This window comes from Vulpes vulpes, chromosome 14 (assembly GCF_048418805.1).
Source record: "Vulpes vulpes isolate BD-2025 chromosome 14, VulVul3, whole genome shotgun sequence".
Lineage (NCBI taxonomy): Eukaryota > Metazoa > Chordata > Mammalia > Carnivora > Canidae > Vulpes > Vulpes vulpes.
Genome location: NC_132793.1, coordinates 109,689,123 through 109,715,371, shown reverse-complemented (window position 1 = coordinate 109,715,371; position 26,249 = coordinate 109,689,123). Strand labels below are relative to the sequence as shown.

Sequence of the window (26,249 nt, the reverse complement as noted above, 5' to 3'; positions counted from 1 at the left end):
ATGGCCATTTCATTAAATTTCTAAGATACAAAATGGGCAAAGAAATAAAAAATAAAATGGATGTTTAATTGGCCATGCTAAGAGGCATCCAGTCTACTGGAAAGTTTGGTTGTTTCTCTGTCATTTGAGTCTTCTGTGGCATTCCTTTAACAGATGAAATGCATTCTGTTTCACAGGGTAGTTGGGATTCTTAACACTAAAAAACTGATAGATCTTTCTGAAATGTACTGAACCCAGTGGAAATTCCATAAGTCTTTCTGTTTTCTGGCCACGTTGTGTGGAAGGCTTCCTATGCCCTATTGCTAGGTTTTAGTCCCCTCTTGTTTTTATAACAAGGGGGTGCACTAGCATAAAACTGGACTAGAAGGCACTATCCATTCTTTTCTCTTGACCAGATGTGGTGCCCTGAAGGTAAAAGGATCCAGGAACTATGGAGAATCTAGGAACCATAGCTTGATAGGTTTCACCACTCGTGTCTGATAAAGTGCTGGCTTTGGGTGCTTTTTCCTGATGGCTCCTCACAGCTGGGTCCTGTCCTCGCCCCAGTGGTCTTGGGTCTGTCTGCAGGCCAGTGCCAGTTTCAAGTGCCCAGTTAGAAGTAGCAGCCACTTTAGTAGATTAGTTCCAGGTTAGGAAAAACATTCATAAAAATGTTAATTGCTATTGTGGCCCTGGTGAAAAGGCACATATTAATTTTTTCCCTTCTTTTCAATTTAGAGATTTTATTTTATACATTTTCATTGTTTCTTTGGTGGGATAACTGAAAAAGAAACATATTGCTTCTACGGTTTCCTCTGATTATAAAAATAATACAAGCCCATTTGGACTATATATTGAATTCCTAGGAAGAAGGACAGAACAGTCTACTCTAGTCCTCCAAGCCAGGTACCACCTGTGCTGGAATCGTTGCTTTTCAACCTAACATACGGGCATTGAAAATGAATTGTTTTCAGTCTCCTGTGTTTTTAATGGTCCTGTGGTTGAGAAAGTGCATTCTTCTCAAGACAGCTGCTGAGGTCCTGGTGTGGACACTCTGCCACCTGCTGGCCACATGAGTTCCAGTGTTTTACCCAGCCCGTGTGGACTTTGGGGTTCAGCTCAATGATTAACTCAGTGATTACTTGAGTTGGTACATGTGAGACACAGTGCTAGTACAGAGTAAGTTTGGTGTAAATACTGAGCTTTGTCAGCTGATGCGCTGTGTTGAGCAGGGTGATGGCACCTCTCACAGGTTGTTGAGAAGATGGTGCTTGTTGCTGTTGTTGGATGGGTGCCTGCAGCTTGCTGGCAGAGCAGTTCCACAGAGGGCTGTGTGTGGGTGGGTCCCAGGTGAGTGGTGACGCTGTCTTCTCTGTGCAGGCTCTGTGAGAGGGACCCCTACCAGCTGTACCAGCGATTGGAGCAACAAGCTAGGGAGTACGTGCTGGAGATGAAGGTCCGACTCCTCCGGCAGCTGTCGGCAGCATCTAAAGTGAAAGCGCCGTCTGCCCTGCAGGGCCCTCCACAGGCACACCAGTTCATCTCTCTCCTCCTCGAGGAGTATGGCGCCCTCTGCCAGGCGGCACGCACAATCAGCACCTTCCTTGGCACACTGGTAAGAGAGAAAGCCACCTTCCTCCAGTTCTGTCGGGCAGAAGTCTAGTGGATGACTGTGGTCGCATGAGGTGGTGCTGAAGCTTGTGTGTGGTGGGTCTTGTGCACCGTCATGGGCACCCCCTTTGCGGCGTTCAGGCATGAAGGAGAGAACCTGAATCCTCTCTCCCCCCTTTCTCTTCTCTCTGGACTTTGCGGTGGGATGAAAGTTTAGCATGGACTGATATCTGGGTGATACATCATGGGAATACAGTGTGAGATCTTGAGGCCTAGGAAGTGAAAGAGGGGGACAACATGAAGTGAGGACCCATGTGTGTGTTAATAGGGAGAAAAGAGAGAGATGGCTTCTGTCTTAAGCTGTTAGCTCTGTTGTCGGTGTGCACACGGACTTGCTCACAGTCCTTGATCCCACAATCCAGCCCTGGGTTGACAATGGGTTCACAGAGTCAGGTCAGCACCCCACTGGTAGTCCTACTGAAGGAGACAAGCAAGTGTGTCCTCATGGGTCTCTGACCACTTCACAAGGTAAGTTAGCATATGTGGGTAGGAGGCAGCATGTCGTAGAAGCATGGCCACTGGAAACCAGCCAAGCTGGGTATTGGAACCCTCAGGCAACCTCACTAGCCGGTGCAGCTCCTGCTTGCAGGGAGGCCATGCTCCCCAAGAAACCCATCATTCATGCTATCCAAATGCTAGAGAAATACTGATTTGTCAATAGTCTGTGGAGTTGTCATTACCTGAATTTTGTTACTAAATGATATTTCATTGGGCTAGTTTTGGGTACTTTCTTACTGGTAAAACTACGTTTTGAAACAAATACAGTAACCATTATTTCCTGAGATTTTAAATACAATGGTCTTTATGTGATTCTAAAATTGATAGACCTCCTGCTAGGAAAATTTATAGACGTCCAATTTTGCAAGTAGTTTTGGGCCTGGGGCTCATGGACTTCCTTGGGCATCCCTGCAGTAGACCTTGCCATTTCGGTAAGTGACTCTTGACAGCCTTCAGGAGAGCGTGCATTGTGAGAAAAGGAGCTGCTGAGTCGGGAGGGACTACTGTCTGTGCTTCAAGATTAGATTCTGGGATTGAATGCCCACCGAGCAGGGCCAGGCAGGCCTCCGGTGCCTCAGTCCTTCATGTCACATCTCACACAGCTCTCCTTCTTCTGCCTCGACTTACTGAAAGTACCCATTCCTCAGCACCACCTCCTCTGGGACAGCACCCTTGGACCTTCCTGAGTCTGCTGGGAGAGAAGCTCGCCAAGGTGTGAAGAGTGTCACTCTGCTCCCGGAACCTCGTGCAGAGCAGTGAAGAGCGCTACCACTGTGCCCTGGATGGTTCTTAAGCCCAGGCCCTCTGCAGGCAGTTAGAGGGGAAACACAGTTTTGAAGCAAACAGAGATTGACTTGGATCCTGCTTATTGGAGCAAATTCTTAGCAATTTACCTAGAAATATTTTCTTATGGTTTGGAAAAAAACTCGTAAATGCTCAGAACAAAATATAGTTGTTTGATCAGTGATTTATGTCACTTTCACTATACGCAGAGGTACTCACTTTGGTTTCCAGTGGTACAGCAGACGAGGCACCCTGAACTCTTCCTTCCTTCAAGGGAAACGACGGAATTATCAGATAACATAAACTGGATAAAAGTTTTTACAACATATTGCTGAGGTGGCATGAAAGGCAAGAAGCCTTGGGGGTGAAAAACAAACCGAAAGCTGGAATTCTGAGAAATTGGTGCGCTCCAAAGCCAACATTCACTCCAAGAACTTCTGACCCTGAGAGACACAGGAGGTACAGCCCGAATCCCACCCTGGGTGGCATCGGCACGCAGTTTTGGGCCACAGATGGCCACCTCCTTGGTGTGAGGGTGAAGGGGAGGCCCTGGCACTGGACAGACAGCAGGGGCGTGGGCCCATTGTGATCTTGGGGTGGGTGGAGGTGAGGTACCGCCACCCAGAAATTTTGTCATAAGCCACTGCCCCCTAGGTTTGTGGTTTCAACAAGTGCTATTGGTGGGGTGTGAAAACCTCCCAGGCCCACATGTCATTTTACAGTGGTCAAGACTGTCAGTGAGTCAGGCAGTGCAGTGCACAGATGCTGGGCTGGGCATCATCTTAGGTACCAAGGTACCCTGTCAGGCCACAGAAACTAACCATGATTTCTTGTTACTGACTTACACTCAGTCTGTAGAAATTTCCTTAAAAGGGCAGCCCGGGTGGCTCAGCGGTTTAGCACCGCCTGCAGCCCAGGGCATGATCCTGGAGACCCGGGATCGAGTCCCATATCGGGCTCTCTGCATGGTGCCTGCTTCTCCCCCCCGCCTGTGTCTCTGCCTCTCTCTCTCTCTCTCTCTCTCTCTGAATAAATTAAAAAAAATTAAAAAAAAATTTCCTTAAAAGTCTCTCTTATGGTTGGAGTGTTCACATGAGGATCCAACAAGATTGACAAAATTATAACAATATCCTTTTAGGCCCACGCAGTGATCTTTGTGGTATACAGAGTTAACAGAGCTAAGTTAAAATGCAGTTAAACTCAGGGTCTCAGGACAGTAGTTCTCAGCATTTTTGGACTTAGGGTCCTTTCAACTTAGAAACTGAGGACTCAGAAGGGCTCTGGCGCTTGTAGATTTTATCTATCAATATTTGCTGCATTGAAATTAAAAGAGAAACTTAAAACTATGTATTAAATCACTTTTAGAATAATAAACCCATCACATAACACAAATAGCACATATTTTTAAATAAAGAACCATTTTCCCCAATATATTTAGTAAGAAGAGGAGCATCATTTACATTTTTGCAAATCTTAGTTTCTGTATCCATAGAGGACACATAGATTCTCCTAACTGCTCTGCACTCACACTGTTGTCGTAGGGTGCTTTGGCTGAAGTTCTTGAAGAAAATTTTGCTTCACACAGATTTGTATTTGGAATAGAGAGGAATATCTTAATAGTCTTTTCAGCCATTCTTCTCTGAGAGTACAGCAAAGCCTGAGTGCTTCTTAACGTTTGGTTGCAGTGTAGAATCTGAAAGCATGTCCCTGAGCTGACCACACTCTGTCACATCAGAACCAGTGGTGCAGCCAGCCCACGCTTGGAATGGATCTGCCCGCACATGTTTTTCGAGCATCATACATTGGTCATTTGGGATATACTGGTTCACCAAGTAATTTAGTGCAGACCTTCCTGATGATATTCAGTAGAAAAAAGGACCTTTGTTATTGTCACCATTGATCCTCATCAGAATGGAGAAGCTTTAAGGCCACAGTGGCAGGTGCAAGTTTTCCAAAGTTCTAAGTTTTGCTTAGATCTTATATTGGCCATAAATCATATCATTTGTTTTCCTTAAAGCAAGCAGCAAGGTGGCTTGCTGCACAAACCCTTCCAAGTCATTCTCTGCTAACTCAGCTGGCTTCTCTGTAAACAACATCCCCTGTTTTTCTGAATCTGTGGAACCCAGAGTACATGTAGACATAGACAGGTATTTCTAAAAACACGACTTTCATGGGAAAAGCCTTTGTGGCTTTATTCTGCACTACCCTGGGGATCAAACAGGATGATAGGGTCACATTTTAAAAATTTATTTAAAGTATTAAAATAGAACTGGACTACACTTGGGCTGTGCCTTCCACCATCTAGAAATTCCTTGCCTGGCTGCAGTAATCATGAAATCTAAATTTCCATCCACGAGGACAGAAGAATCTTGAATATCCTAGTATTTCTCAAGGTCTGGTATGGAACTTGATTCTAAATACCTCCTCTTTCTTCTTCCAGACCCCCAAAACCCTTTTTGCAGTTGAATGTAAGAAGTAAAGCTAGTTTGGTTAGAAAAGCCTCAGTGTGAGTCATTAGCGAGCTTTTTCTCCCTGCCTCTGGCTCAGGCAGCTCTGAGTCTCAGCCCCACTCATGTGCAGGCACCACCTGTCCTAGCAGCTGTGAGTGCACACCACTCCTTCCCCCCACAAACTCCCATCCCCATGGTCCCCCAGCCACATCAGTCAGCCTCTCTAGGCAGTTTCTGGCCTGCAAAATGGGGCCTGGCAGCACCCAGTTCAGGGTTGTCAAGGGCACTGATGACGTGACACTTGCAAGTGCCAAGAACACTTCCTGCAAGCACTCTGGTGCCTGTGCATGTTGTTATCCCAAGTTGATTTTAAGCTGGGAAATGAGTTTGGGGTTTGCTGTTTCTCTTGCATGCTTCATTTCAAAGTATGATTTCAGATTTCATTTATTTATTTTTTAAAAATTTTAATATTTTATTTATTCATGAGAGACAGGGGTGGGGGCAGAGACACAGGGCGAGGGAGAAGCAGGCTCCATGCAGGGAGCCCGATGTGGGACTTGATCCCAGGACTCCAGGGTTGTGCCCTGGGCCGAAGGCAGGTGCTAAACCACTGAGCCACCCAGGGATCCCCTCAGATTTCATTTAAAAATGCCAAACATCTTCCTAAGTCAGCCTTCACCCAGTTCCCTGTTGTAACATGAGCCCCAAGAACCAGAGCTGTGTCCCACTCCCACAAGTAGGCAGGCACGCAGGGACTACACACTTCAGCCCCAGAGGCTTATTGGGGAGCCCAGGCAAGCCCGCAGCTCTCCTGAGCCACCTCCCCAGAGCCCGCCCTCAGCCAGCTGGGGGACTGGTCTGGCTTGCTTTAGCTCCTGCATGTTCTTTGTTATAGAGACAAAAATTGGATCACTGCCTACTCCTCTGTCGCTTGGTGACTCCTGGAGAGCAGGGACCTACTGGATTAGTCTCTCTGTCCCTGTACCTGGCACGGTGCCTGCACAGAGTGGTCTCTGCTGACGTCTGTGACACATGATGTGTTCAACGTGTTGTCTGTGGCCACGTCCTTATCAGATTCTTGGGCAACAGTTTCTCATTCCAGAAAATGGGCGGAGTTTATCTGTTCCCAGGCCAGCTTTCCTGTATTGAGTAATGGCAGTGAGAGGTGCTGAAATGCACATCTCAGAGAGTGAGAGCAAGCTCTGAAAACTTGGGCAAAAGTGTGGGTTTGAGGTTCTCTGCCGGTGTCACAGCTTCCTTGCAAGGCCTCTCTCTGTATTGGGTGTGAGCAGAGGACTGTAGGTGGCAGAGCTGGCATACTTTTGTGGTGGAGTGGTGCCACTGGTGTGCATTCAGCACTGTTTCAGCGATGCTTGTGCTCAGGAACAGGAAATGGCCATTTTAACTGGTTCTCCTAGCCTCCACGCCAGCCAGCTGTTGGGAGACAAAACAGTGGAGTCCTAATGTGTAGATTGTTTACTAACTTCTCCAGGTGTGATGATTTGGATTCAGTCTGGCTAAATTGTAAAAGTAGTCACCCTGAGTGTTGCTACATACTGTTCAGTGGTTCCTCCAATCGTCTGTGGTTTAGGGAAGGAACATCTAGCCAAGGATGTAAGATGACTGAAGGACAAGTAGCTGTATAGCCTTACTTCCAGGTGGAAGCAAGGATCCCCATGAGCATATGTCGTAGCAAGATCTGCCTCTAGGAAACCTTGCTGTTGAGGACAAATGGATGTTTCTTCTAATGTCATTCTCTGTGAGGGCCAGGACACTCCCAAATGTTTAAGTTATCTACAGTAACTGATGAGTTTGCCTTTATTAGGGAGAGGAGGACTTGTCCTCTCACAGCATGTCACTAGTGGAGAAATGATTTGCATCTATCAGAATGGGAGATTTCTTAAGTTAGGTGAGAAAATGAGTGCCCTCTGACATCAGGATTTGTAGGCATTTAAATGTTTGAAGAGTAGGGCTTTCAGTACATTTGAGAGCACGGTTGTAAGGAATGACCGTCAAATACATGCATTTGTTTCTTTCTCTGTCCCTTCTTCATCTGTGTGTGTCTTAGCCCCTTTCTGTGTGTGAGGGATCTGGAAGGGAGGAGAAGTGGGGTCCCGTGTGCGTGTGGCAAAGGTCTGCATTAGGGTGTATTCTGGATGTACAGGGAGCAGCAACCCCTTGTCCGCAGAATGTTCTGGGCCTGAAAGAGGGATGGAGGGGATTGATCCTTCTGGGGAGTCTTTAGTCTTCATCATTTCGGTACATCTTCCATTTATTTATTTATTTTTTTGACTAGGAAAATGAACACTTGAAAAAGTTCCAGGTGACATGGGAACTGCATAATAAACATCTGTTTGAAAATCTGGTCTTTTCGGAGCCACTTCTCCAGAGCAACTTGCCAGCACTGGTGTCGCAGATCAGGTATCTATCTGGTCTTCATCTGCATACATACATACAGCACGGTACTTTTCCCTGTCTTTTAGCATGTGTGCCTTGGAACACCAGCGCCTGGTGGAAGTTCTTGCTCAGGGAACCATCTAGTTTGGACAGAAACTACAAACCCCAAGAGAACTATTAAATTTTCAAATCACAAACTCACTGGTAATGCCCCTAAGATTTAACACCGCAGATTCCTTGTAAGTAAGAAAAAGCTGTGATAAATGTGCAGTTTTACTTTGATGAGACTCAGGATTGGCCAGATGACTGTGGCACTCAGGTGTGCAGCGGGAGATAGGAAGAGGGTGTGGGAATAGGGAGGAGGGCTCCTGGGCACTGAGGGCAGGGATTTGCATCTCACACATTCCCTCAGTGCCTTGTCCATGGCTTGGCCTCTCCTTACGGTGTAGAGTGTCCATGGGGCTTCCTCATGTGTGCCAGGACAAGTGGTGCCAAGGATGGTGCTCAGGGCCTTTGCCCTGGCTGGCAGGGTGGACAACATGCGGCTCAGTTGGGAGGAGGCTCCTGGAATCCACAGTCACTGTGCACTGCTGAGCTAGGTGCATGCTTCCATGGTTCTGCTGTCTGGCGCTTTTGTTCCTGTGGGCTTCCTACAAAGGAATGGACTCCTGTACTATAGACCTGGTCATCTTTATTTAAATGTCCATGCTGAAATTTATTTGGACCAGATTCACAAAAAAGGGAAATTATTTTTAAGTAAGTTTGTGGTTGGCTTCCAGACCACTTTGTTTTCTCCTGAAATCCATGTATCGACCTAGTCTTGTTTCCTGTATTTCTAAATCCTATCTGAGGGGTCATAACTGGTCCCACTTCACACCCTCACCTCTGGAGAAAGAATAACCCTGAAAGTAGTTGAATAAAGGTGGTGGGGGCAGAGAGACCTGAATGAAGTGTTGTGTGGGTGTAGCCTGTACTCTGCTTGGCTCCTGACCCTCCCGGCATCCCCTTCCCCACAGCCTGCTCCCTGCCTGCCCTTTCCCTGTGTGTCTAGTCTCATAGCATCTGGCACGTTACATGGTGGGTCTTGGAGACTTGAGTGTCCTGTCACCTCCACCAAAGAGAGAGTCAGGGAAGTTCTCAGAGTTGTGAGTTTGAAATGTAGGAGATAGTTTTGTCCCTAGTCACTGATGTTTACATCCACCAAAGCCACTTTTTACGAAATAATGCATCTTCAGAAGGTGGGGGTTCTTACAGGAAGATTCTAGGGCCTTGTATTTTTTTTCTGCTGAGCCAGTTCATTTGATGGGTCTGTCATCAATTGGGGGTGAGTGACAGGGACCTGAAATGTATCCTGAAACTTCATTCTTGGCCGTGTCCTAGTTCCAGATTTATTTATTTACTTGCTTTCCTTTTCTTTCTTTCTTTCTTTCTTTCTTTCTTTCTTTCTTTCTTTCTTTCTTTCTTTCTTTCTTTCTTTCTGTCTTTCTTGTCTTTCTTGTCTTTCTGTCTTTATTTGTTTGAGAGAGCATGTATGAGCAGGGAGAGGGGCAGAGAAGCAGGGAGGGAGAAGGGAGAGGGAGAAGCAAACTCCGCACTGAGCAGGGAACTCAATGCAGAGCTCAATCCTACGACCCTGAGATCCTGACCTGAGCCGTCCAGGTGCCCCTAGTTCTGGGTTTCTTTCTCACTCATTGCAGTTGATGGTCAGACTCCAATGATTGTCAGCAGGGGAAATACAGATGGGGACAGAGCTGGGAGGAGGCAAGCGAAGCATTCCCAGGGGAGCTGGTGACACCAGAAGGGACAGTTCCTTCGAGTTCTCCAGCACGCTCCCTTGTCAGACCCAAGAATAATTCAGATCTGATCTTCTAGTGTACAGATAGGCACTGAACAACTTGTAAAAGTTTTGACACACGTTATATACAAATACCACCCCCTGAAGTAATGACTGTATCTATGGCACATAAACCCTGGTCTCTGGCTCTATGTGTTTAAAGTATGATACAGATTGCGAAGACTACACGGAGCAGATGTGCAGCTGCATGAGTGTGCCTTAGCTGCCGGCAAGTGTGCCGTGGCCCCAGGAAGTCAGTCCGTTCTGCCTGCTATGTCCCCTGGAACTGCCACTACACTGCTGGCCACAGCAGCCCTACTCCTTCCTTGTTTATTCTTCTGTTGTTCAAATGTGCCTTTCCATAGTCTTGCCTCATTTTTCATTTGATGTATCTTTTGTGTTTTGTTTTTTAATACAAGTAATCTACATGAAGTTGACTTCATGTAAAGGAGCTCACTTAGTTCAGGTAAATTATTTCTCCTTTTCTAAACCCCTGTGCTGAGATATAATTTACATACCATTACAGTTCACTCATTTAAAGTGTATAGGTCAACAGCTGTTGGTATATCACATTACTACTTTTTAAAAATAGTGGTAAAATATATGCAACACGAAACTTGCCATTTTTAACCACGTTTAACTGTACAGTTAAGTAGGATTAATTACTTTCACAGTGTTGAGCAACCATCACCAGTGATTGTTGCCAAGACTTTTCTCATCACCCAGAGACTCTATCATTGTGAATGACTCCACTCCTTCTTTTCCCCACGTTTTTTATAATTCTTTAGTCTGCAGGCCCCCACCCTATTCATTTTCCCTTATAATATATCTGTTGGAGAACCTGCAGCGATGCCCAGCATCTAGGTTCTGTGGCATGTGTGCTCATGGAGCACCACACAGGCTTTCTGTCTGTGCTGCCCGAGGACTGGTAGTGAGGTCCAGGAGCTTCATCAGGCTTGTGTCTGTCCCGGTGGCAAGACCAGGAGCCTCACTATCTGCTTGTTTGTTTTGGTGGGTATTAGGGTTGCCCAATTGGTTTTTATTTTAAATACATGATATTAATTGTTAGGGAAATTTTTGATTAGGCTTGTGAATAAACTTGCCAAAACTGACTTTATTTCATTCTCCTTATGTTGCACATGCACTATCTGTAATAGATGTTACTGTGAGGATCTGTCCATAGCACTATCATGTGTTTACAGAGTGAATACTTAGATAGTAATCTGTTTGCTAAACCACTTGTGTCGTGTGACCGTGAGGACATTCCTTGTTTTCTGTCTGGATTCCAGCTCAGCTCAGCTTGAATGTAAGCCTTGTGCCTACACATTGTGCTCCGATTATCCCAGCAGAGATGTCCCAGGAACCCTGGCTACTTTGGCTCAAAATGGAACCTGTATCATGGTAGAGGAGAGCAGCTCTCACTTCCGGTAGGAGAGGAAGAGGGGTGTGTGCCAGGCAGATGCCGGGCTCCCTTAACATAACCGTTTTCCAAGTAGTACAAGAAGGGTGCGATGGCATTACATAGAAGGCAAGCTTTGTGTGAAGCGTGGAAATCTGTCTGTAACAAGCAAGGTTGTGGAAACAGAAATGGGAAGAAAGCAACTGCTCCATGGGCTGGTGAACTGCAAGACAGAGGGCTGTGTTCTTAGACCCAAGGGCCATCTAGTAGCTGTGCAGAGCCCAGAGCAGCCTCAGAGTCCCTAGATTCTGTGCCTTGAGGAGTTTTGTATCCTGAGGGGCAGAAACAGCCTTAGAAGGACAGCCTTGGTGCCTGAGAGTCTCAGTCACTGTGTGGGTCAGTGTTGGTTTCTTTCCTGTCTCTGGCTTCCCCTAAACACCTGTTCAGTTAGGCCTGGCTTCTGCTTGGTCCCTCCTTGGAGTGATTCCACACTTGGACATGTGTGCAGATAACTTCAGCAGCTGTGAGTTCCTTTGTAGGTTTTCCGTTTTACACAGTAGTCACAAGTGGGGTCCACCCACAGATGGAGACACATAAAAGGAGAGGGAGCCATTTGTGCCCATTGAAATGGTCCTAATTTTAAAATTACTTAATTGTTTATTTTTATTATAAAATTATTAGATTGTCATGCAGTGAATCTCTGAAAATACAGAAATCATGAAGAAAAAGAGGTACTAAAAAGAAAAAAAAAAGAAAAAGAGGTACTGTAAACAATTTGGTGTTTCCTCTAGATTTTTTCCTTATGTCCAGCCCAACACACATCTTTTAAACATGATGCCATCATCCTATCTTTACTTAACCTGGGCATAGTTTATCTCAAAGCACAGGTGTAAGTACAGTATATATTTGCACATCTGTGAGTGAAGAGATGTAATTATAAGCTTCCTAACGGGTACCTCGTTATCTAGAATCCTTTCATCTAGATGTCCCCACTGTGTAGCTTCCAGTTTCTCTATGTCGACATGATGATTATTCCTGTACGGCCTTTTGCCCTTGAGTGATGATAAATGTTGTCTTGATTTTGAAATTCCCTGTCAAGATGCTTTATTACAGTTGTTTGGTTCCAGCATTAATGTATTTGGATATTAAGAAAATGAACATTTTCTGATGACAACTTACCATGTTAGTCTGCTCACCCCCTTGTCCCTGCCTGCCCTGCTTGGCTTTCTGTTCACCCCCAGGCCACCCTCTCATCCCACATTCTCTTTCCTGGAAGTCTAGGTGTCTTCCTCATTGTTTATAGTATTTGTGTTTTATTTTCAGTTCATTTTCTCGTTTGCATCTTAACCATCTTTCTTAACAAATAATATAAAAATAAACACTATAAAATGTATTTCTTTGGATCAGATTTTCTATTTTACTTAATTTGAAAACTGGGTCCAAGTTTTATATTTTTCATTAAATGTTGTGTTTTCCCTGGGTCAGTATATTTCACTGGGGAAAAATAATTTACAAGCCCACATTTAGTAAACTGGATCCTAGGCCTTATTTATTTATTTGAGAGAAGGGGAGAGCGTGCACGCAAAAGAGCAGGGGAAGGAGTAGAGGGAAAAAGAAAGACTCTCTAGCAGACTCCCTACTGAGCACAGAGTCCAATGCAGGGCTCGATTTCACAACCCCAAGATCAAGACTTGAGCCAAAATCAAGAGTTAGATGCTCAACTGACTGAGCCCCTCAGGTGCCCCAAGGCCTTAGTCTTGTAGGACAGTCTTATTCACTACTATTTTTTTTTCTTTGAAGCTCTTTCTTCTTTGAGCTTCTCCTTTATGCGAGATTGTGTTCTGGTGCCTTGCACATGTACTTGCTGAGCCCTCACAGCAGCCTTGTGTGGTGTGTGGTGGTGCCCATGTGTCACATTGGGAGAGGAGGTGACACAGAAGCAAATCTCTGGTTTCTGGCCCAGAGCCTTTGGGCCCCTTTCTTTTGCTGAAATGCCTCTCTCCCTAGGCTAGGAACCACGACGCATGACACATGCAATGAAGACACCTATAGCACCTTGCTGCAGCGGTACCAGCGCTCTGAGGAGGAGTTGCGCAGGGTGGCGGAGGAGTGGCTGGAATGCCAGCAAAGGATCGATGCCTATGTCGACGAGCAGGTGAGTGCGTGCCACCAGGACCTGCCGTGGGTAAGGTACATGTGCCAAGGTGATCGGGGAGGTACAGGTGGGAGGAGTATAGTCCCTGGTTTTCCGGAGGGAACTGAGGCTCTGAGGTACCATGGTAACTTTTCACCCAGCTGTGCCTGGGGCTGGCAGCAGCTGTTAATCAGGTCAGTGTTGACCTGGCCACACCCAGTGTCACCTGCATAGGCTGCCACCTAGCTCAGTGTTATCTGCAAGAGCCTGTGGGGCCTTGGGGAGCTGCTGAGCCTTGTAATTTGTGGAACCATTCATGGAATGCTCTGCTGCTCAGACCCCCTTCTCTGTCTTTAACTATCCAGAGAGGGAATGCAGACAGAACTGAGTTGGTTGTGCTTGGCAGCTGGCTGACAGGGATGGAGGAAGACCCAAGAAAGCAGGGTACTCCTGGTGAGGGTGGGGCCTGAAGGGCAGATGCAGCTGATCAGCAGGAACCTCTTGGGAACACAGAGCAGGACTCCCAGAGGGCACCCCAGCCTGCCTGCCCACCTTCCAAAACCGCAAGAGGGTGGGCAGAGGAGGAGGCATTCAGAACAGCCATTTTCAAGGTAATAGGGCATAAGGAGTAATGAGGGAACACTGTTAGAGCTCTGTATTATACTTTCTCTCTCTCTTTTTTAAAAGATATATTTGTTTATTTTAGAGAGCATAGGGGTGGGGGCAGAAGGAGAGAGAATATCAAGCACACACTGCATTGAGTGCAGACTATGACGTGGGGCTCGATCCCACGATTCTAAGATCATGACCCGAGCCAAAGCCAAGAGTTGGATGCTCAACTGACTGCACCACCCAGTCACCCCTCTATATATTATACTTTTGAGACTTTGGGATTTGGATCAGGGGGTCTACATCCTGCCCTATGCAGTCTTTTTTTCTCATTTCTCATTATAGGTATAACAGATATAAATGCACTTCTAGTTTCAGAAATCCTTTCCTTTCTCCAGTTGAAATGGGACTAAACAAAAAGTGCCCCAAGATAACTCTTAGAAGAAAGGAAAGACTGAGACTTTACTAAGATTGAGAAAACCTTTAGGAATAGTAATTTCTTAATGTACTTGTACCTGAAGCTAAAAGTCTATTTAGGAATATAATACACAGCATTATCATTGCTGTTCTGACGAAAAAAAGGCATGTATAAAATAACAGTTTCCAGAGGGAACTGAGGCTCTGAGGTACCATGGTAACCTTTGACCAGCTGTGCCTTGGGCTGGCAGCAGCTGTTAATCAGGTCAGGGTTGACCTGGCCACACCGTGTCACCTGCATAGGCTGACATACTTGTTTTCTCTAGGAAGGAAAATACAGTCTTAGTTTAAAAAGTAAAGCTGAAATGAAATTTATTTAAGAGTGTATGTTCTTACAGCTCTAAATGCTTAGAATTAAAAGTAGGAAAGATCTTAAATCAGCAACCTAATTTGGCAACTTCAGGATCTAGGGGAAAAAAGACAAAAGCCAAAGCTAGCAAAAGCCAAAGCTGGCAAAAGGAAAGAAATAATAAAAATTAGAGCAGGTCAACAAAATAGAGAATAGAGAAAAGTCAGTGAAACCAAAAGTTGACAAACCTGTAGCTAGACAGGCTTAGGACAAGAAGAGAGAAGACTGAAATCAGAGATGATGTGGGAACATTATTACTGATCCTAACGAAACGAAAAGGGTTGTCAGAGAGTCCCATGAACAGTTGTACACCAACACAGGTTAACTCAGATAGGTGGAAGAATTCCTGGAAACAGAACCTACCAAGACTAAGTCATGGAGACACAGTCCGTTTAAGAAATTGAATCAGTATCCAACATCTCCCCATAGAGGAGAGCCCAGGACCTGAGAGCTTCACAGGTAATTCTCCCAAACATTTAAAGAAGAATTAACACCAATCCTTCCCAAACTTTTCCAAAAACTTGAAGGGGAGAGAAACTTCCCAGCTCATTCTGTGAGGCCAGCATCACCTTGATACCAAAGCCAGACAGAGACACCATCAGAAAAGAAAACTATAGACCAACATACATGAAGAGCACGGGTGTAGAAATCCTCAACAAAATACCAGGAAACAGGATTCAGCAGCGTATCGAAAGGACTGTACCCCACGACCAAGTGGGATCTCTTCCTCGAATGCAAGTATGATCAGGGCATGAAAACTGATCGATGTAATATACACATCAGCAGAATAGAGGGGGAAACATGGGATCATCTCCATTGATGCAGATCTACAAAGCTTTTGACAAAATTCAGCACCCTCTCATGATAAAAACATCAAACAAACTAGGGTCATAAGAGAACCACCTCCACATACTGAGAACCACACATAAAACCCCACAGAAACATCAGACTTGATGGTGAGACTGAAAGCATTTCCTCTAAGATGAGGAACAAGGTAGGGATGCTGTTTCTACTACTTCCATTCAACATGGTACTGGAAGTTCTGCTCAGAGCAGTCAGCTCAGGAAAAAAATAAAACACATCCAAATTGAAACAGAAGAACTAAAATTATTTCTGCAGGTGATATGATTTTATGTGTAGAAAATCCTAAAGACTGTAAAAAAAATAAATGCTGTTGAATAAATGAATTCAGCAAAGCATCAGTAACAAAGTAAATGCGTAAAGTGATATTTCTGTATGTTAACGAATAATCTGCAAAGGAAGTTACAAAAACAGTCCCATTTACAACAGTATCAAGAGTAAAATACTTACAAATTGACTCAAGGAGTCTTTTCTGACTCATTTCTGAAAGAAATTAAAGACATAAAGGGAAGTATATGCTGCGTTCATTGGAAGACTGACTAATATTAAAATGTCCATGTTAGCTAACGTGGTCTACAGACTCAGTGCAATCCCTATCAAAATCCTAAAGTCATTTTTGTAGAAACAGAAAAACGCATTTTAAAATTCCTATGCAATCTCAGGGAACCTAGAATAGCCGGAACCGTCTTGCAAAAGAACAAATCTGGAGGATTCACTCCTGTGATTTTGCACCTGACTGCAAAGCTGCAGTAATCCCAACAATGTGGTGTTGACATATGTGGTCACATGATGTCCAGTAAGGGTGCCAGGCCACGCAAAGGGGAAAGGACAGTCTGCAACAAACTGCTGAGGAAACTGCACATACTCATGCAAAAGAATGACTTTGGAGCCAAGATGCAGAAACTAACTCAAGTGGGAAAAGGCCTAAATAGAAGATCTAAAATAAAGAACCTTAGACATTTCTTTCGGTGAACAAAACCAGACATGAAAGGACAAGTATTGTAGAAATCTGTGTATACAAGGTCCCCCACTCCTCATATGAGGCCAGACTCCTAGACACAGGAAGTGTAACTCATGGGCTCAGGGACTGCAGGACGGGAGAACGGGGAGTGTTTCAGGGGGACAGAGTTTCTCATCTTAGGGAAGGATAGTGGGGATGTTTGTATGATGATGTGAATGTACTTAATGCCACTGAATGGTACACTTAAAAATGGTTAAGATGGTAAATTGTATGTTATGTGTATTTTACCACAATAAGAAAGAAAAAGAAAACCCATACTCCTTACTAAAGCAACGAGAAAATGTATTCTTATTTTCACTCCCCTATCAAGAAACCATGATGCCATTAATACAAGTCAGGGAAACTGAACAATTTTAGCAGCATCCAGAGGGTACTAGTCATTCTGGAATCCTTGGAATGGACACCACTTTCTTCTAATCAAGTAATAGTTTAGAAATCATGTAGTAATTTCAGGGTTTCAAACATCTGTAAAATAATTGAGTATTCATAAATAAGCATGGACGTGGGAGACAGGTGACAGCTTTGAAATCACTTGTTTTTGCTTGCTTTTTGAAATGTATCCTTTATTTGTTGTTCGACACAGACATAAGCCTGCAGACACCCAAACGTTCAGAAAAATTAATCCCAGAGGACGTGAGGAGAGGGTCAAAGAGGAGGAGGTTTCTGTTGATATTAGCTATCAAACAGCTCTGGACTGAGTTCCGTACTAAAATAAATTGCCTTTCCTGATATTTAGCCCATTTAAAATCTTTTAAGATTCTATTTATTAATTCATGAGAGACACAGGGAAAGAGGCAGAGACATAGGCAGAGGGAGAAACAGGCTCCCTGCAGGGGGCCTGATGTGGAACTTGATCCCTGGACTGGCTATCATGCCCTGAGCCAAAGGCAGGCACTCAACCGCTGAGCCACCCAGGTGTTACTAAGATTTTATTTTAAGTAGGCTCCATGCCCTGCATGGAGCCCAACATGGGGTTTGAACTCATGACCCCAAGATCAAGACCTGAGCTGAGATCAAGAGTCGGATGCTTGACTGACAGAACCACCCTGGCGCACCATCCCCTCTACCCCCAAATCATTTTTAAACATGCAACAGTAATTGCTGCTTCTAAGAGGAAAATGTTTTTCCTGAAAGTGGCAGACATACAGGATGTAAAAGGAGAACTGGCACCAGCATTGAATCTTCTCATCCAAGAAGATGGTATACATCTCTGGTTTTAGGTTGTGTTTTGTCTTCTGTATGACGCTTTTACAGTTTGTGTACTTCCCATCAAGTTTATTCCCCGGGGCTTCTGGGGTCAAGGCCACGCTATGTGCTCACAGCTGTCTGGCTGTTGGTATTCCACCCAGTGCCCTTACTGACTCTCCAGGAGTTTGTGAGTTAGCTGCCTCGAAGTTTCTAGAAGACCCATGTCTCCTGCAAATAATAGTTTTGTCTTAGCTTCTCTGGCATTTGCACTGTTTGGCTTCACTTAGAGCCCTCAGCTCTTCACAATTGAGTGTAACTGGCGGCACTGAGCACAGCTCTGGCTTCCCATGAGGTCAGATGCTTGCCATAAGTACTGGTGAGAGTTTTAGCAAATTAAGGATATTTCTCTTTTTCTAGCTTACTTAAGTTATGATTTAAAAAAAAAACAAAACAGGAATAGGTATTGAATTGGTATGGTATTTGTTTTTCTCTATGAAAACAAATGAAAAAGGCATTAGGTTTCCTAATTTTGAGACATGCTTGCATTCCTGGGATTAAAGCCTACTAGGTTATGATGTATTTTCTGTTAATCTATTATTAGATTTAAGTAGCGAATATTTTATTTAGGATTTTTGGGTTTGTATTCTGAGGCATCATTAAATGTTTCTCTTTGAGGCCTTGTCCATTTTGTTTTGTTTGTTTGTTTTTTAATTTTTATTTATTTATGATAGTCACAGAGAGATAGAGAGAGAGGCAGAGACACAGGCAGAGGGAGAAGCAGGCTCCATGCACCGGGAGCCCGACGTGGGATTCGATCCCGGGTCTCCAGGATCGCGCCCTGGGCCAAAGGCAGGCGCCAAACCGCTGCGCCACCCAGGGATCCCCGCCTTGTCCATTTTGTATGAAGGTTCTGTTAGTTCCATAGAATGCATTGAGAAACTTTCCATGTTTTTTTTTTTTAATTTTCAGGAATAGTTTTTTTTTTTTTTTAAGATTTTATTTATTTATTCATAGAGATACAGCTAGAGAGAGAGAGGCAGAGACACAGGCAGAAGGAGGAGCAGACACCATGCAGGGAGCCTGACGTGGGACTCAATCCCGGGTCCCTAGGATCACGCCCCGGGCTGCAGGCGGCGCTAAACCGCTGCGCCACCGGGGCTGCCCGATTTGCAGGAATAGTTTAAATCTTCTGTTCCAATAAAGGGTTTGATAGAATCCACCCTAAAACTTGGGGTGTGACATATTTTTGCAGGGAGGAGAAGCCAGGACTCTGGGTCTTGTACCACCTTTTCAATTCATGTTACACTTGGTCATCTGATTGGGGGTTTCTGCTCCCTGAGTGAGTGCTATACATTGATGTTTACCTAGGAGATTGTCCACACTATGTAGACAAGGGATGATAAGCTTGTGCTCAGAGGGGAGGTGATGAGACTGGGGGAGCCTCTCTACACCCCTGTCGTGCCACCCTGTCACACTGTGCGGAGAGTGCACCTTCTGTGCCAAAAGGAAACCTCCTACCCTGGGCTGGGAGGGCAGCAGAGGGTAGAGTGCTTCAGAGCTGCAGTAACATCCAGAGAAGCTAATGTCTGGGCTGTTAGGTGAAATCTCAAGAGCTTTGTAATGTTGACTCAGCTTTTAAAACAGTGGGTTGTGCAGGCACAGCAGAGTGGCCCATGAGCCACCTGCTTGAAGCTGCTTTGGAGATGAACATCTACATTGTACAGATACCTCCTCCTGTGGTTGAAGAGAAACCTCCTGTGCCCGTGTCTGTCCTTCCTCATGCCCACGTTTTCTGTGTGGCCCTTTCTTCCCTTGGTCAGCCTGAGAGGGAGTCCGGAGAACCATAGTTTGGGGATTTATTGATCACATTTGCTTCTTTTTTCCCAGTAATTTCTGCTTTTACTTTAATTTCTTCCTGCCTTATCAGCTGGTTTCTCGTTTTGTTTTTTTGACTTCTTACATGGAACACATACTTTTCAGTCTTTTGTTTTCTCATAAATGCCTTGAAGCCTGTACATTTTCTTCTTCTGTGTTGGATACATCTTACATGATTTGATTTGTGGGGGTTTCATTATCTGGGATTTCCATGCACTGTAATTTTAGCTTTGATTTCTTCTCTCATCGTTTATGTACATTTTTTTTTCAAATGCACGAATTTATTTTTTGAAATTACTTGTTTTGGAGGGTTTGTTGGCAGTATTTTCTTGCCTGTGGATTAAATATGTCCCCCCTCCCCTTTTTGTGTTCCAAAAAAATTGGAAGATACATATTCCATATCTCTTTTTTTTAGTAGTTAGTAGTTTTTAGTTCTTTTCAGTAATTATAAGAACACATAGATAAACATCAAGATCCAATTTTTTCATAGTCTCCCCTACCCCAGTAAAACTGTATCTTGAGCCCATTCTTCATTCCCTATCCCTCTCAATTTGGTGTCTTTTTAAATTGTGGTGAAATACACATAATGTAAAATGTACCATTCTAACCATTTCTGAGGGTCCAGGTCAGGGGCATTAAGTCCATTTAAATTGTGGCAAGTGCTCCACCCTCCACCCACAGAGCCCCTCCACCTTCCCTGACTGAGCAACAGCTCCTTGGCCTCCCAGCCCCTTCAGCCCCTGTCTGCTTTCCGTCTCTGTGCTTTTGAGTCCTCCAAGGGCCTCGTGTGGCAGTGGCGTACAGAATCTGCCCCTGTGTGACCGGATTGGTTCCCTTGTGTCCTGTCCTCAGGCCCATCCATGCGGGAACAGGTTGCTCATGGGTCTTCCCCTCACTCAAGGCTCTTCCTGCATGGGGCGCTCATCCTCAAGTTCTTATTTCTGGTACAGGCAGGGCATGTGATGGGCATTCAGTACAGGCTGAATGCTCACTTACTGCAATGACACATTCAGCTCTGGGATCTTCATTTCTTTCCTAAATCTGAGCTCCTCTGTGTTTCCCACACGAGAAGAACATGTGAATGAGATAGAGGCCAGGCAGCGAGTCTGTATCATGCCTCCAGGGGGTGTTCCTCATGTGCACCATTGCTGACATCTCTCCTCGCAGACGCCCAGGTGGCTCTTGCTGGCACTAAGGTTTTATTGTTTGCATCTCTTTACTAGATGACAATGAAAACCAAACAGCGCATGCTGACGGAGGACTGGGAGCTTTTCAAACAAAGGCGATTCATTGAAGAACAGGTGAGGCTGCAGGGAGGCTGCATGCCAGATCGGGGAAAAACACCCACTGTGTCAAGGCCACCCTGTGGGTCTGCTCCTAAGAGTGTTGTTAATCCTAGATAAACTAGTTTTCCCTGTCTCTTTCCTGATTTCTGTAATCCTCAAGGAAGACTCTATTTGTCGAGTGACCCATGCTAGCCCACAGGGACCCAAGTTCCTGCTGTCTGGCCTCTGCACAGGCAGATGGTGCCATCACGGAGCAGGGTGTTGGCCCAATTCATGGGCCTCCCCACACTGGCCTGGGCCCTGCTTTCACTGTAGCTGCTGGCGACACAGCCTTCTTCCTCCCCCTCCTTCCCCACGGGCTCTTCCCTACCCCTCTGCTATGTGCCTGGCTGCAGGCCTTGTCCCAAGGGCTTCAGAGCACTTGACTTGTTTGAAAGCTTGCTTCTCTTGATTCTCGTCTATGAGCTGGTATTGTTCTTGCTTTCTCTCTAGGCAGCTCTGCTCCTTGGTCTTCTTTAGGCATTGGTGGCCCCTGGCCTCAGCCCCCGCGCCACTGTCCTCACCCCTGTGGTCTCTGGGCATCCACACTGGTCCGCTCACCTGCTCCATCCCCCAGCCCTTCCTCCATGGCTTCTATCCTATGAAATGGCCCTTCTGGCACCACCTTTCCCATTGCCAGAGGTGGTCTATAGGTTTCTTCTCTGAAATTCAGATGCTTGCCTTGTCAAATGGAAGTTTGGGTGCCATTTCCAGGTAGCTTCTGGTCTGCTCCCTTCACCTTGTTCCTGCAGTGGGTATCCTCCCCAGCTGGCCTTCCTCCCACCCGCTGCTTCTATCGTGGATTACAAATGCCTGTTTAACTCGTGGATGCTCTGGTGCTACAGCTCCATACACAGGCCTGTGTCCCTCCAGGCTGCCCTGTCAGGCATGGCACCCCCCTCCCTGTCAGCCCAGGGTCAGCCAGGCCTTCCAGAGCTGTTTCAGTGGGTGCCTAGCTCAGTGCTTAGCCACTGAGCTGGATGGCCTCTTTGCCTCTGACAGAATTACCAACTCTGCCTCCTCTGGACCCAGCTTGGGCCTGGTGTCCTGTTGTGCTGCTTTTCTGCTTCTGTGGCAGCCTGAACAGATTTGTGCCAGGGCACCTCCCACATCAGAGTTTCCTTTTCCAGGGTCTGAGCTTTTCGGGGCCTTAGTTTAGTTCTGTGCTTCTGGTTCCTCGTGAGGACTGTGCACACAGCCAATTCCAAGTAAAGGCTGGTGTGTGCTGGTGAGGTGCCAGCCAGGGGCTACTGTCCCCAGCCTCAGTGAGGCTCAAGCTTGTGGCTGCTGTGCATTTCTGGTCTGCCCCCTCGTGGCCCTGTCCCACTCTAGGAAGCTGTGGCCACTGTCTTCTAAATGGGCATGGCACATATTACCATGATTATTGAGAAGTTGAACCGCCTGGTTGGGGAATAAGTTTTGCAGAGTTAACCTCTCATTTGATGATTTCCTCTAGCTGACCAATAAGAAAACAGTTGCTGGTGAGAACAACTTCACAGATGCCATGAGGCACATGTTGTCATCCCGGCTGAGCATGCCCGACTGCCCCAACTGCAACTACAGGAGAAGGTGAGCCCCCGCTGTCGTGTGGGTGCAGTGAGCCCGTGGGACCCACAGCCTCAGTCGAGGCACTGACCCTGACACCGCATGGTCTGACCTTCTTTCTCGGCTCTCTGGGTAACTGTCCTTCATTCCCACTCAGATGTGCTTGTGATGACTGCAGCCTCTCACACATCCTCACTTGTGGTGTCATGGACCCCCCCGTCACTGGCGACATCCACAGTCACCAGCTGCCCCTCCAAGTGGATTCTGCTCCCGACTATCTCTCTGAGATGCGCCCACCTAGCGTGTCCTCAGCAAGCTCAGGGTCAGGTTCCAGCTCTCCCATTACAATTCAGCAACATCCCAGACTCATCCTCACAGACAATGGCTCTGCACCAACTTTGTAAGTTGTGACTTTGTAATAAGATTTCAGAAATTTATGTAACCCATTGAGAAATATGGACAGTAATGTCTGCAGAAGTATGGATATCATTATAGTGTTTTTCAAGAAAAAGGATCCTTCATTTTTTAAGCAACTTTTAAAATACGAAATCAATAAACCCAAACTTTGACACTATTTCATTACCTGAAAAAAAATTACAGTAAATTTATAAATGCCGGTAAAGAAAAAACCATGTTGGTATGCAGGGAAGTGTCTCTTCAGTTCTGGCTTCACGTTTCCTCATTTTATTTGAGGGTGATCAGCCCGAAGTTCATTCCGCCTCATTGTCCGTTCAGCATTCATGCTTATTCCATGTCTTGCTAAAAACTCAGATGATCACTTTAGCAAGCGATTGAAAGGTTCTGTTTTCCGTGTTCCCACATTATCTAGAAGTACATTTTGTATGAGCGAGGTGGCTGTGCAGCTGTCGCCAATTCCCACTGTAGGTGAGTGGTCCCACATTTCTTCAGAGTTGTGACCCTGTCATTTGTTGAGGCTTTCCACTCTAACTTCTGGATGGGTTGCACATGGATGTGTGTTTTTATTTTATTTAGGTAAACTTAGGTTTGTATTTTGCTTATTGTAGAGTGTGCAGGTGTCAGGAGCCCTGTGGAGGTGATGGATGCCAGCGCAGTTCCCAGTGGGAGAGATTGTTGCCCTGACTTTGGGCTGCTCAGCATCTCTTAGATTTCTCCATGCCTCCGTCTGGATTTCTCCCGACGACTCTGAGGCTTTCCTTCAGAGTCTTGCAGTCCTCAATATGGATCTGGTCTCAAAACACAAAATAATTCTTTTTTTTTTTTTTTTTTTTTTTTTTTTTTTTTTTTAATTTTTTATTTATTTATGATAGTCACAGAGAGAGAGAGAGAGGCAGAGACACAGGCGGAGGGAGAAGCAGGCTCCATGCACCGGGAGCCTGATGTGGGATTCGATCCCGGGTCTCCAGGATCGCGCCCTGGGCCAAAGGCAGGCGCCAAACCGCTGCGCCACCCAGGGATCCCAAACACAAAATAATTCTAAGGGGATGGGTCCGAACGCCATGACTCTGTTGAGCTCGAACTACTCTCTAGTCCTGAATACTGTGTGCTCTCTCTGGGAGCCTGCAAAGGAGGGTCGAGGTATTTCCCAGCTAGCTGTTTGCCAGCCTCTTACAAAAACATACCAGAATTAAGCACGTATGGTCTAATAAAAACTTATATTGGAAAAGCCCATCCCTTCTCATGTGTCACAGCTGCCGATGTAAGGTGCAGGCTCCCATGCTGTGTCAAGTGGTGGAGGAAGTGGGGTTTGGGCATCTTTCTCCGAGAGCTGGGACTGCCTGCAGCTGCTCTGGGCCTCTGCTCCTCTGGCAACGTGAGATTAATGTCTCCCAAACATGAACTGCTGTGACTTGAAAGCCTCCAGTGTTGCCTTTGGTTTGTGTTATCTCTTTCTTGGTGTCATTATTAAGTTGTTAAAGAGAATCGTGCAACTGGAGTCTCCATACTGTGGGGCTCTCTAGTTTTGATGGGCTCTGAGTAGTTGAAGCCTGCCTTCATTACACTGAGCAGATGATTTAATCACTTCATGTCTGAACCTTGGCCTCCTCATCTGAATTGTGGTGGTGGTCATGTTTCAGGATTGGGTGTGAGTGTTGACCACAGCAGCACTTCTGTCACCTTAGGTGCCACAGGCCTCAGGACACCTGAGAGCCTTCACCTGGTTGGCTCTGTGTTTGTTAACTTTGGCGAGCTCCAGATTATAGCATGTCGTACATTCACTCTTTTTCCAAAAATGGGAAGGATATCCAAGTTCAGCAATTCTGGACACTCTTCTAAACCCAAGAGATCTCTAGTTTGTAGAATTTTTCCTTCTGGAGGTTATGGTATGCCAAGGCTGAAGATGGACTCAGGCTTGTTTATGTAGACTGCAGGGTTACCATGTATGGTCATGCCTTGAACAATTTGCACTAATAGGGAACTCTGTGCCCACTCTTTTCACGCACCAGAAAAGCCTATATTTGAAATGGTCTTTGACCACAGCCTTGAAATTTGCTTACATTTTTTTAATAAATAAATATGTCATTTGCTTATTGTTTAGATGTCTTGTTAAAGCTGATATTTAAGATCGTGACTGTCTTGTCCAGAGCTGGACTTGTAGTAAAAATCTTTTAGTATTTTGGCGCCTAAGTGCATTTAAAGTTTTGTTCACCTGGCTACATCTGCAATTTTGGTGGTTCTTTTGTACCCTCTTTAATTTTAATGAAAAATTGTGTCTTTTTGGAAATGGCACCAGTTGTGCACCAAGGCACTTCAGGCCAAATGGAAGTGCAGTAATAATTAATCCGATTAAATTTTGGCAGTTTCCTAGATATTTTTCTTCTTTTGGCATTTTGTTTTCCATTTGTCTAAATAGCACAAATGGTAATCTTTCAGGCATTTTCTCTGGTGTTCAGATTACTAAGAGATGTTGAGAAGTGTGCGTGGTGCTCAGTGAAATACTCTCGAGAACTGAGTCTGTAAAGGAAGCTTCTGTGCTTAGAGGGTGGTTCCCTCACTGCGCTGGGGGGATGGCCTCATGGTGACCAACTCTGCCTGTCTCAGTTGTAGTGATGATGAAGACGTTGCACCATTGTCAGCTAAATTTGCTGATATTTATCCACTGAGTAACTACGATGATGCTGAGGTGGTGGCCAACATGAATGGACTCCACAGCGAACTGAATGGTGGCGGGGAAAACATGGCTCTCAAAGATGAGGTATGGGCATGACTCCCCCCTGGTGATAGTGAACGGCAAATGGTGCCGATCTGCTGTCTTAATGGTTTTATATTCTTCCATCTTGAAAGGTATAAATTACAAAGGTTGTCTTTAAAGTCCCCTCAGGTAAGCAGTACCAGTAGTAGCTCTTCAGAGGCTGACGATGAAGAGGCAGATGGCGAGAGCAGTGGGGAGCCGCCAGGAGCCCCAAAGCAAGACGTGGCTCTAGGCAGTGGGAGTCCCAGGAAAGAGGAGAGTAAAGTGGACAGTCCACCCCCATCTTACCCAACTCAGCAGGTACGATTTCATTTTTCCCAACTCTGTGTCTTTCTCTGTGTACATTTTCTCTAAACATGGGCATTAGTGAATGCAAAATTGTTATTTTAAATAACTTCTGAAGATTGGAACTAGAGAGGATCGAGGCTTGTATATAAAACACTCAAACATGACTCTAACCATGTTCTCATCTTGCTCCTCTGGCTTGAGCCCTCTTAACAGTCTTGAATTTGCAGCACCCTGGAGCTGCTCCAGACATTGAGCTGTCATAGAGGTTTTTGACTTTAAAGAAGCAAGAGAGGAGGGCTTGTTTGTTTGTTTTAATAAAATAATGGAATGTTAAAATTTCAGAAAAGGTTGACTTTGTAAAGGAAGTTTTTTTCTGGTGGACACCTGTTCTGTT

General features: G+C 45.4%; 1 protein-coding gene across 4 annotated transcripts in view; it reads left to right on the top strand.

Annotated features, from left to right (window-relative positions):
* The window catches only part of FAM193A (family with sequence similarity 193 member A), a 166,187-nt gene that overhangs the window by 94,027 nt on the left and 45,911 nt on the right, over nucleotides 1-26,249 (top strand). For 2 of the 4 annotated variants that reach the window (XM_072737703.1, XM_072737700.1), the window contains exons 5-12: nucleotides 1,360-1,594; nucleotides 7,678-7,802; nucleotides 13,019-13,166; nucleotides 20,749-20,826; nucleotides 22,307-22,419; nucleotides 22,553-22,795; nucleotides 25,417-25,570; nucleotides 25,688-25,867. In XM_072737703.1, coding sequence (XP_072593804.1) covers nucleotides 1,360-1,594; nucleotides 7,678-7,802; nucleotides 13,019-13,166; nucleotides 20,749-20,826; nucleotides 22,307-22,419; nucleotides 22,553-22,795; nucleotides 25,417-25,570; nucleotides 25,688-25,867 — 1,276 coding nt within the window. The remainder of the gene's footprint in view (nucleotides 1-1,359; nucleotides 1,595-7,677; nucleotides 7,803-13,018; nucleotides 13,167-20,748; nucleotides 20,827-22,306; nucleotides 22,420-22,552; nucleotides 22,796-25,416; nucleotides 25,571-25,687; nucleotides 25,868-26,249) is intronic. The other 2 variants (XM_072737702.1, XM_072737701.1) reach the window with 1 other exon arrangement.